The sequence below is a fragment of the Lygodium microphyllum genome, chromosome 8 (assembly GCF_053477565.2).
Source record: "Lygodium microphyllum isolate KBCC chromosome 8, Lygodium_microphyllum_v1.1.10, whole genome shotgun sequence".
Classification (NCBI taxonomy): Eukaryota; Viridiplantae; Streptophyta; class Polypodiopsida; order Schizaeales; family Lygodiaceae; genus Lygodium; species Lygodium microphyllum.
Genome location: NC_141142.1, coordinates 128,874,653 through 128,887,279, shown reverse-complemented (window position 1 = coordinate 128,887,279; position 12,627 = coordinate 128,874,653). Strand labels below are relative to the sequence as shown.

At 39.3% G+C, this 12,627-nt stretch overlaps 1 protein-coding gene across 1 annotated transcript; it reads right to left on the bottom strand.

Annotated features, from left to right (window-relative positions):
- Positions 1–6,579: 6,579 nt before the first annotated feature.
- LOC148032849 (B-box zinc finger protein 22-like) lies at positions 6,580–10,016 on the bottom strand. The gene is made up of 3 exons (XM_087683517.1): positions 9,550–10,016; positions 7,785–8,465; positions 6,580–7,450 (listed from the first exon to the last, which is right to left on the bottom strand). Exons 1-3 carry the CDS (start codon positions 9,739–9,741, stop codon positions 7,142–7,144), a joined length of 1,182 nt encoding a protein of 393 aa, XP_087539643.1. The 5' UTR covers positions 9,742–10,016; the 3' UTR covers positions 6,580–7,141.
- Positions 10,017–12,627: the final 2,611 nt, after the last annotated feature.

Below are 12,627 nucleotides of genomic sequence, written 5' to 3'. Positions count from 1 at the left end.
TATGATTAGAGTTGATTCCCTGTGGTTATGTGTCTCGTGGTTGTTGAGTTGTTGGAGTAGGTCTCCAAACGACCTGGCTATACCCTGTCTTGCCTTGCCTTATTAGATAGATGGATAGAGCACGAGAGAAAGAAAAGATCCCTGGTTCAATCCATGTGTGCCCGAGAGCACATGTTTGTTCTCTCTCTCTCTCTCTCTCTCTCTCTTTTGTCTCTCTCAAAGACAGAATTAGACCCCCTATTTGAGGGATAAGCAAATCCTCAACCTCTGAAGGTAAGCAAAACCTTTGCTTACTGGACCAAGCTGTCTCCCAACTTCTTTCACAAGCAGGACCTTAGCTTGTCAGTAAGCTACCCCCTTGCTTAGCACCTCCAAAACTAAGTTTCTTGAGCAGCACCTCCTTCCTTGAGCTCCTTCACCTCGTACAAGACAATGGATGTGTGGATGGCTTGAAGAAATTGAGATGGAAATAGGATTTTGATTGCATGTACAAAGAGAAAAATCAAAATAGGAAGGATTTAAAGTATGCAAGGAAGAAGTAATATGCATCCACTAGCTATCTAGCTCAGCCATGGCTCTAATACCATGTTGACAAACACAGACCTAGAACTAGATACATTGTCAGAATGAGGAATCATAACTCAAATGAATTAGGTTCCAAGATAGATTAGCTTGAACTCATAAACACAATCTTAAGTGACTCAAATTGATAGTACCATTTCATTAAATGAGTGTCAAGTACAACTTATATAGCTTTTGGGATAGCACCACTTTTCCTTTGTGTGCTTATGGGATTCTGAACACTTCTACCTAGGGCATACATCATTTTTCTAGCTTCTAGCCTCTTCAGGGCATACATCTAGCCTCTATGAGCAAGCATCATTCGCTATTCTCAATAACTTTGACTGTCATTTTGATAGCAGGCATTCATTTGAGACACATTGTGTCTCTTATCATTAGATGATACATGAGCCATTAATTAGATATATTTTGATATGGATGCAATATTCTTGGTTGTGTTATGACAAACATTGAGCTTCACATTTGACTTGCACTTGGGCTATCTTGGAGCTTGGACACCTGACATTGGTTATCATTTACCCCATTGGATGCTGTAGTAAGAGCTTTGACTAACTACACTAGGTTTGATGCTTCTGATGTCTGTTACTTGGATCTTGGATGTATGGATGTCGCTCACATGAGGTTTTGAGCTTTGCTTGCTTATCTGGCATTCGACCTTTGTTCCAGTGGGAGCTGCTACTTCACACTTGACTGTACTATAGGGAATTTAGATATGCAGTTTGGCTTGAGCTTATTACAGTGAACAATGGGACTCATTGTGACATGTACATGCTCTCTTGATACTCATTGGATGCAGTTACCCTATTGTGGGCTTATTTGATCTCTTGTCTTGGATTTGACACTTATGTCTATCAGAGTGTTGTCAATGGTATTTATATGCTTCTGGGTTATGTATTGAGACTTTCTCAATGGGTTATACATCTGGTAGCTCTCTTCATTTACATTGAGACCTACCATGTGCATGACATCTATGCCCCCTACATATATGGTTAGTAACACACTGCAATTGTTGTGATAGTCTTATGTGCCAATTGTTTCTGGCTTTTCTTTCTTGGTTGCTCATAATTGATTATTTGCATATTTCTATAATTTATTATAGTAACCTATCATTTCATTCAAATGCATTCTATTTGAGGGTAGTCATTTGGATTTGATAGTTTGTTGCCTACAGTTTGTGGACAGCTCATTACTTTGGCAGTACCTCTTGTTTTCAGCTTGATTTGGCAGTGGTTTCGGGGTTGATTTGTAGGTTATCAAAATAGCTTGTTTTTCCCTTTTGTACACTTTCTTGGTCTCATTATGGCTAGCGGTTCCCATGACAGTGCTATCTTTAATATTGGCAAGTTGGATGGCACCAACTATAGCTATTGGAAGGCCCAAATCTAGCAAGTTTTAGTGTAAAAAATGCAAATTAAGCCTTTGAAACATGAGGATGTCAAGCGCGAACATATTGATGCAGATGATTGAGCTGAATTAGATAAGCTATGTAAGTCCACGATCATATTGTCCCTCTCTAAGTAGGTTTACTATAATGTTGTCTTTGATGGGCAGTCCACATGGAACTTATGGGATAAGATTCACAATGTATATGACAAGTAGAGCCCTACTTCTTAGATCTATAGGTTGAAGCAACTCATGGACCTTTGCATGAAGGAGGGCACTCTCATATCAACCCATTAAATGATTTTCATTCCATTATCAACCATTTGTCTTCGTAGGGGATTGAATTCAAGGATAATCTTCCTCCCTTGTTCCTCTCAGTTACACTACTTGAATCACGGGATAAATTTCGTACTACTATTGTGCTAACATACCTAGTGAAGGGTTAAAATTGCAGGATGTAGAGGGTGCACTCTTGAATGAAGAGGTTAACAAAAGGAATGTCGCTACTTCCAACACCCCTCATGCTTTGATAGTTAGAGGCAATAATGGTAGGAGCAGTAATGATCGCCATGGGATAGACTCTCAGCAGCCTCATTCTCAATCAAGTGGACAGTCTCGCAGTAAGTCCCATGGCTATAAGTCCTCATTGACTTGTCATCATTACTATGGGAAAGCAAGACATATTCAGTCACAATGCCATAAAATGCATGAGGACAAGCTCAAGGAAAAGGGCAAGGATAAAGTATAGGATAAAAATGATGATCATTGTATTGTCCTTAGCAAGTCTAGCATTAAGGTTGAAGAGATTAATGCCGTGAAAATTGATTCTAATGATGACTACATACTTGCAGCTTCTTCTCTTGATACTTCACACAACTAATGAGTGATGCTTTGTCAAGCTATACTCAGTGTTGGTTGATAGATTCAGGGGCTTCCATTCATGTGACCCCTCATAAAGAGTGGTTCCACTCCTATTGCACTTTGACTAAATTTATCCATTTGGATAGTGACCCAACATTAGAGATAGTTGGTATTGGTTATGTCTAGATGTGGTTCCAGGTAGCATGTTCACTCTTTATGATGTATGTCATGTACTAGCTCTCAAAAAGAGTCTTATATCTATTGACACCTTGGATAATGCATGTTATATTGTCTCTTTTGGTGATTCCTCATGCAAGATTAGCCATAGGAGTCTTGTCATTGCACATGATGCTAAGTCTAATATTATTTATCCCTTGCTTGTACATGGTCCAATTGACCATGTTTGGCCAATATGGATACAGTTCCACATGTATCTCTTTGTCATCGTCGCCTTGGGCACGTCTTTGAAATGAATGAAAATATTTACCCGTTTGCAGTATCTTTCGCCCCTTGACTATAAGTGTTTTGAGTTTTGTGATGATTGTTTATATGGCAAGTAGACCCATAATACACATAAAAAGTTTGGTATGACATGGATGGGTAAGCCTTTGACTCTTGCTCATTCGAATGTATGTGGTCCCATGCCCTGCAAATCATTAGGTGGCATGAAATATTTCATTCCCTTTATTGATGACTATACACATAAGGTCTGAGCATATCCTATTAAGCAAAAATTGAAAGTCTTGGCTACATTTCAGTGTTGGCTTGCTCTTGTTGAGAACCAATATTGGTATAGAGGCTAAAATACCTAAGGTCAAATAATGGGGGTGAGTATATCTCTAAAGCCTTTGAGCAGTTTTATGACGAGAGGGGTATTAAGCATCACTTGACCTCCCCATATACCGTACCACAAAGGTCAAATAATGGGGGTGATCTCCTCCCAAGTTTGGGAATCTTCTATTACTCCTTTCTCTCGGTAAAATTGTTTCCATCAAAGCTTAGCTTCTCCAGTAAGACGAAGACGAGCAGTCATGGACTGATTTGCAATAGTAGTTTTAGTGCCTAGGAAATAGTCGTCCAGAACCTCAATCCAAGCTTCTACATCTTGCTCCACCTTGGGTCCTAGGTGTTGGTGTCTACTTAAGAAGAAACTTTTTCTCTTGGAGTTCCTTATATGTTTCATCAATTTGCACTAGTTTGGCGATTCTAATTATTTCCATAACTTCTTTGTTACAAAATGAGGTAATTTGGTCTTCATCTCTAGGAATCTATCAGATTTTGGGAGATTGGGATACTCTGGAAGCTCATAATTTCTTTTCACCATCCTCTAATCTAAATCGGGTGCTAAGATCTCAACTTTTTCTTGGCCTATGCATGAACTATATTCAATTTGAAAGAGATTAAAACCTCAGTTATAAGGTATATTACTTTTTAAAAAAAATAGAGTTTTAATAGACATATTGTCATCGATGTTACAACAAATTAATAAGAAGAACAACACCAAAGAGGCAAGAGATTGATGTTGCCATGATCAGATAGAAGCTAAAACCAAAACAAAATATTGATTATGTAAAGCAAGAAAGCATAAAAGGAGCCTACTCAAAAGAAAATGGGGATAAACACTGCCCTAATCAACAATCCAATGCTTTTGCTTTCCATTGATCTGAATTTTTACCACTCCATGCTACCAAGCCTATAATAATATCAAAGAAAAAGTAAAATGTTGGATCATTGCTATGAGAGCAAATAAAGCACTTAACAAAGAAATGTAGTAAACATAGGGATTCTCCCACAACTAGTGAATCAAGGAGCCACCATCTCTTGCTTCTATCGAGAGAGGAGTCTACCTTCTAGTATACTACTCATGCTAAGTAGAGTTATCAACTACTGATCTCATGTTCCCAAAAATGCATTCAAATATTGTTGTCATCCATGCCACCATCATCACAGATGTGAATAATAATGTGGATATAAACCCAAGTGGAGAGACGAAAAAGATGGCCGTATTAAGCAACCAATTTTTCACACTTAAAACCAAATTATTGTACCAATGTTCGCATTTTTTTGTTTGTGATAAGTATAATTTTTAAAAAAAATTCAAAAAGAGATGGTTTCATATGATAAAAAGATTCATCATAACTATTTGTAGTATGCTTAAGTTTGGCAAGATTTTGTAATGTTATTTTCTATACTAATCCCTCAACAATGCTTGTGCAATCAACAAGGGCCACAACCTTGAAGTAGGACAACCTTCAAGAGTGGACCATGCAAACATGGTGAGTGAGTCACATTGGATGACCACTTCAAATTATAAGTGTAAGATAGGTGGTGAATAAAGCCCAACCCTAGTGTGTGATATCCCTTGCATGAGCAAAAGGTCATGCATTGGATCCAAGAAAGGGTATTGGCCAATTCATCCAATGAAAATTAATAGCCAACTTGTCACATTGTTGACTACCTAAGAAAAGGTGTATTATCCCTTAAGAAAAACACCTAATAATGGACTAAGACCATCACAGAATTAGCAAAGAATTGTTAGAGACTAGATCCCAAGTTAGCAAAATTCTATTTTGGCTAATTGTGATAGGCAACTTTACAAAAATTGTATATATTTATAAAAAGTTTATTTATTATCAAGGCAAGGTTATTTGTGCATCTTTTTAAGATTGATTATTGTTGTTAGAAACTAGTGCCAAGGATATAAGTAAGGAACATGTATGTTAAACACACTGTTACAATCGTCAAATAACTCAACATCACTGAGTGGGTGGAAAGTGAGAAGATGCACATCCCAACCCCATCCCATGGATAGGTAGACCCATTCAATCAAGTGGCTTTCTTCCTACATTATTACATTTGGATTAGAGCTAAGTGATGGTGATCATGTATTAGTCCCATGGATAGGTAGACCCATTCAATCAAGTGGCTTTCTTTCTACATTATTACATTTGGATTAGAGCTAAGTGATGGTGATCATGTATTAGTCCCTTAGTTAAGTTAAAAGATTGCCACACTCTATGGACCAAGTGTTAGCTACTCTCATCTTTGGCTCATTAAAAAGTGACCTTTCTCATATGAACACTAAATTGTTATTAAGGTAACCATCTATCATTTCCCCCTATATATTAGTCATCCCTTGGACGTCAAACATAGCAAAGCTAGTTGGTAAAAGATGCATGCATGGGTATTTGATATTGGTTTTCATGGTTTCTACTTGTAAACAAATACTATTTGATTGTAAAGGAAATGTAAACCTTGCCTTATGGCGAAAATGACATGAGATTGGTGTTCTACTCTACTAGCCATATGGGAGTCTAAGAATCGAGTTGTGTTTAGAGTTGTATCCTAGTAAATGGCTTCTCCTTGCGATTTGTCTAAGTTTGCTTACTAAACCCCTAAGGCTCAAAAATCAATATGCCACAAGAGGCATGATACGGTGGTCTCTTACAAATTGTCTACTTACGTGGAGACCTTTTGGCTACAAGACAGCATTATAATTATTACTTTAGAATGTAATTGCTATTATCTCACATTTTCAAGCAACACACATTTTAATGTGTTAATGCCACGTAAAACCATGACATAAGTTCCAACATCTTTGAGTTTCAAAGCTTCCATATCAGCCCAGTTGCTGCATTGCCTCCCTTGCCATTAGGACCATTTCACCAATAGTGCTCAAATAAAAACCGAGGTTTAATGTCAAGTGAAGTGTTAAGTTTGAAAAGAAAAACTTGGAAAGTTTTGGAGAGAAGGTTTTTTTATTTTATAATTTAGGGTCATTTTAAGTTATAGTATGACCCAGACACTTGCAAAATCTAAGGAAAAACCTATAACTTGTCAAGGTTGAAGGTTCTTGTATCAACTCCCAAAGATGTTTTCTATGAACATTGTTCAGCAAGCTTAAAAAGTTCTGTCCCCTTCTGAGTTTTTTAACTGTCATCTCAATACATGAAGCAGGAACCTTTGTTTCCTAATTTCTCTTCTCAAATAGTATAAGCCATAAGCCACCTTGTCAAACGAACAAAACTGTTAGCCCCACAATGTGGGTTCTTTATCTCTACAACTTTACAATGTGGGTTCTTTATCTCTACAACTTTATGTCTTCTGCAACCAACCAAAGATTTGGTGTCCAGCTGTGTTATTTGCAGCTCAGAGAAACTACCCAAACAGTCAGAAGCCTCCTATCACCAGTCTGTGATGAACCCTGGTGCTTTTGATCATTGTTTGAATTGATGCCATGAACGAGCTATACTACGGGCAAATATGCATACAGCGGGACATCTGAGGGCATGTGAAAGAGAAGGTATGAAAAGTTTCAGTCATCACAAAAATATCTTCTGCTGCGCTTGTGAGGGGGTGAGGGAGAAAGAGACGGTGGGGAGGTAAATCCACCAATGTCAGGTACAACCAGTAGAGTTTCCTCATCATTGAAAAAGTAGGATGGATCTGGCCATTTCTTTGCTGCCTTGGTCAAACCCCATAACCTTCCAGTCCTGGAGAGTCCTGAAGCTGTGGGAGGAGAAGGAATTGACGGCACCTCCCCAGGGGTATCCCCAAGCATAACCTGTTCATCCACAGCATTGCAATCTGCCCAATCTAGGTCTCCAAATTTTGGAGCATCGGTCTGTGGAACAGAAAAAGCATACATTAGCATCATCATCACACAGCAGAAAAGCCACACATTGATTTTGGCACACACATCCACTCACAAAACATGTTTAAAACACTATCGCAGGAGTGTCATGCAATGGGTATATTATTTACATGTGTTCGTATGATAGCAACTTGCTTGTTTCATTATGTGACCATTGCATAGTTGTACTTTTTTAGCAGCCTTCACATATATTCTCTTACCCATTAGTAGTAAAGTGGATGTGCCATTTCTAGAGGGTTTAAGTGCCAAAAGAGTTCTGATATGATCTACATCTACCTACACTAAACAAGGGAAGAAAACACACCTTTGAAGTTCCAGAATCTGTATAATTCTGATATATAGCCATGTCAGGAAGGCACAGAATCTCCTCTACTTTCCAACTCGGAATAGTTTCTGTCAAGTTTTCAGATCTGGGGCTTCTAACAAATCCTCCACCCCCTTTTAAGTTGACAGAAGACCAAGGTATATTCACTTGTGGTAGCATCTCTCCAATTGTAGCAGTATGCGTCTCCCAGTCTGTAAGGGTCTTTCCAGAGGTGAATGGAACTTGCTGAACCCTTGGAGAAAGCACAGAAGGCAGTAATGAAGATCGTTGTGAACTCTTTGGGACTGTCTGACCTGGGACAGTTTCATCGATTCCAGGAGATGAGCTGATGGCAGCACTGACCTGTTCCTTTAAAGCCGGCTTTAAATGCTGTGGAGAACCTTGCTGGAAGACCACCGTTGAGGATTTGCTGGATGCCTGTTTGGGAGATGCTGTTGCTGTTTGCAGGGATGGATGTTGTGATGGAGAACATGATGATGCATGGTTGCTTTCAGAGTTTCGAGACTCATTACAAGGGAGCGATTGAAGGGCCACTCGTACGCCAGTGATTAGAAACCGTTTGTGTTTGGAGGAGAGTGTATTATGGGAATGGATTGAATAATCACAGTCACGGCAGAGTAACGAACGGTCTTCCACACAGAAGAAAAAACCTGTTTTGTCCTGGAATAGGAGAACCATGAGATGATTCGCATCAAAACCCTATTATGGAAAACCATTAAGGGATATTGTCTGCAACTAACTTCGTTATATTCTCCAATATATACTACTTTCAGTAAAGCTAAAATGTCAAAATTGAGGCCTATAGTTGCGGCATTGTTCAAAGCTAATTTCTTGCAATGTTCTGACATTGCTAAGCACTTAAGGCCTGCAAAAACTTCCTTCTACATCAATTTCAACATCCATTAATAATTTACACAACAAGTCTGTTAAATTTAACAAAGTCTCCCAGCATCTCAGAGTATTCTCACCGTTTTCCCCCCAACTTTATTACTGGAATTCTTAAAAGTTCTACAAATATTTAGAAGCTTTCTTCTGTTGGAATGTATATAAAAGAAAAGCCTCATTTATCTAAGGGGTCCCAACACAGAGAAAGGCACAGTATTTGTGCAGCAGAAGAAATTAATTGTCCATGAAAACAAAGTGCAACCTTAAAAAGAGTTTAAGTGGTGTGCTCAGAAGAACAGTATATCCTGCATGATCTCAAAACAGAAGGATGTATATTGTTGGAGCATTTTCTCCTTCACCGAAAGAGAGCTCTTCAGCACCCCAAGTTTTAAAGAACTTCTACATCTGGACATACTTTCTGATTCATGACTTGTCCAAGAAAATGGCCCCTCATTTTTCACTAAGCTGCATAAGAATCTCATCACTTACAACTCCCCCAATTTTGAGAGCCCGTCAGCAGCAATAATTATAAAAAGCCCTAGTGTACGCTGATTCATGGCTTCTTTCCACTTGTTGCTCCCATAATTTTCGAATAAGATGGTTACGAATTGTCATTTCCTTCTATCCCTATTTGAGAACTCTTCAGCGGCAGTATCTTTTACAAAACCTCTAGTATTTGCTGTTTCGTGGCTCCTTTGCAACATCCCTCTGATTCATGGCTCCTTTGCAGTTGCCATATTTCACAATGTGAGAATTAAAGAGGGAATTTGTCTACAACTTCTTGTGTTTGATTTTCCTTACACGGGCAAAGATCCGTGTGATGTACTCTGAAAAAACGAGGAGGAAAAGGAATCCATACCTGGCAGATGTCGCAAGAAGGCGAGTCCTGAGGGTCGTCTCCGGGGTAGATAAGAGGAACGCGCTGGTGTTTGCCGGCAAGTTTGTTGGCGGCGTGGACTCGGGTGTCGCAGTCGGCACACAGGGCAGCCTCGTCGGCGCAGCAGACGACGGAGGCTTGGGCCTTCTCGCAGACATCGCACTGCACCCTCATGTCCCTTCTCCTCTCTTCGGAGCCTTCTCGTTCTTTCTTCTCTTCTGTCTTCTGAGCCTTCTCTTTGGTTATGTCCTGTCCAGCTGCCTGTCTGTCTGTCTGTCTGTCTGTCTGGCTCTGTGTGTGTGTGTGTGTGTGCGGTGTGTGTGTGTGTCTCTCTCTCTCTCTCTGTAGTAACCAGGGTGAATGCTGTTTCGGGAGTGCAATGCTATGTATATTTTTCCTTTCTTTTCGAAATCTTTAAAGTTGCATTTGGCCAAGGTAGCCTAATGCGGGTCCTTTTCAAAGTCCTCCCCCCACTTGGCTCCCGTGAGGCCATTCTGGTTCACAAATCCTCTGATTTTTCTAAATTTTCGGGCGAAGAAGATCTGAAGCTCGCTTTCCATTCGCTCTGTTCCCACCCACCACTTGTCTCCCCAACAGGCAGACATCTTCTCCCAAAAGAACTCTTTTTGTTGCACTGTTCGTGCAAAACTTTTTCCTTGTCCAATAGTCAACAGGAAGTTACATGCACTCAGTTTTGTCGTCGAGACTCACCATATATTAAAAGGCTGATGTATTTATTTTCCACGTATTAAGTAAATACAACCCATCTTTTTTTTTTTTTAAGCACCCAAGTATTGCAACCACACAGAATCTCTAGGCTACTGGGGCAACGAGACACTACAAGCGCATAAACAATGATCGTAGAAATGACAAAGAAAGCTCTAACCTAAAGGCCGTTGAAAAAAAGGTCAAAATCAAGAAGAACAACAAAAGGCCATAACCACAGGATGTAACAATGGAAATATGGTTAAGAGACATTTAAGAGTACATAAAATTGCACAAGGATGAAGTACTAAGGGCTGGTTGTTAAGATCCGGCTAAAAGACAAATGGGAATTGTTGGGGGACAACAAATTTTACTTCTCCAGCTTAAGCGAAAGGTTTTTTTTTTTCTAAGGAGACTATTACATGCATGGAAGACAAGGATGGCACTGTGGTTCATGACCATTCATCCATTGTGAAAATCTTGAAAGATCATTTGGTCTCGATTGTTGGCACTAAACCACTGGCTATCCCCAACTATGAAGAGAGAGTGCAAGTCTAAGATAGAGATTAAGGAAGCTATGATGGTTGCAATGAAATTGGGGCCTACATTCATACAAATGGTAGCAACACTATTTGAGGATGCCTCAACCTCTATCAATATCAATGGTGTCTTCTCTACACCTCTTTCCCTGCATAGATCTATCAGACAGGGATGCCCCCTAAGCACCCCTCCTATTTGCATTAATTACAGAGCCACTATTGCACAAGATTGACCAATGCATCCAAGGTGGATCCATCAAGGCACTTCCCTTGTTGAATGGTTCCCAATTCGTTATTTAGTTCTTCATGGATGATAATACTTCAATAGTTGAGGCCTAAATTTAGAGTTCTCGCTAAATTGATGGCAATTAAGAAAATTCTCTGTATGGAGGTGTAGGTCAAGCAAATTATCTATATGGATGGCAATAGTTGGTAACAAGCCAATGGCCTAGATAGGGTGGGACACATTCATAGAGAGAAGAATGTATGGAGGTGTAGGTCTCGAGAGCCTTGTGTGCAAGGCTCACTCTTTACTTATGGCTCACCTCAAGAGACTAGATGGCAGTCAAACCTAGATGATTATCCTCAAGCACTAGATCAACTCTGCCAAGATTCAAGGCATGATATGGAATGATGTGGACTAGTAGGATATTATGGCTTTCCCCTTCCCTCCTCTCAGAATTTCACAATCCAAAATGACACATTCCATGGTAGCATCATAGAAAGAAATCATGAATAGTGCCAATTGGAGCTCTAGGGAGAAAGAGAAGGAGACTCTTCTCTAAACCACAATACATGGCTTTCTCCCTATGCCTTTGATCTAGAGAGGACTCCTATACTTCACCACCCCAAGGTCACCAAAAGCATCTCTCAGCTAAAAGAAGATTGGCATAGTTTCTTCTTATGACTCATACTAACGGATGCACTGATTATCTAGAGTTCAATTCATGTTATAGCAATCGCTAGTAGGTTTTCACAAGGACAATGATAATAAGTGCATCCGCTAGTAGGAGCCATAAAAAGACTGGCCTACATATGGGATTTTTATGAGTTTGAAGAAGCAGAGAAGATTACGACAAGCACAAAGAAAAAATTATTTATTTCATTGATCTCAACTCATAAAAATCCCCAAAAAGTGTATTGCACTTCTACTATAATGCCTACCCTAGGCCATAGGCATCATTATGTTTGAAGCACATTTTGGACATCCAATCATGATGACTTTGGAGCAAGGTTGCTTACATTGTGTGGACCTTACATCACATTTCAGATTCTCAATGAGAAAAAAATACTTACTTCAACATATTGGGCCATCCATGAAGGAAAGTAAAACTCCAGGCACCAAGGGTGTCTCTATCGAACTTTTCCAAGAATGTGGAATGTATGTGGGAGATCTCTCACAAGATCTTGAATGGATGAAAGTTAGAAATCAATTGACCTTTGAAGCTAGTCCATCGATCATGTAAGATCCATCTAACAAGTTTTTAAAGTTTTGGATAATGGATAATTACTATACTTAAAGGTTGTAATTCCTAGTGCTCTAATATTCTATTCCTTAACTAGTGCTCTAATGTTCCGTTTCTTAATATTGAGAACTCTCTAAGAGCCTAATACCCTTGTTAAAGGATGTACAAGGTTTATGTGGGTCATATGCACAATGTGAATCATACATTTCATTCAGATTCTCAAATATGAAAATCCTCAAAGGTGAGCATATGAGGAATGTGGAATGTATGTGGGAGATCTTTGCAAGCTCTTGAATGAATGAAATTCTTTTATCGTCCTAATTGACAAATCATCAAGCAAGTGAATAAAA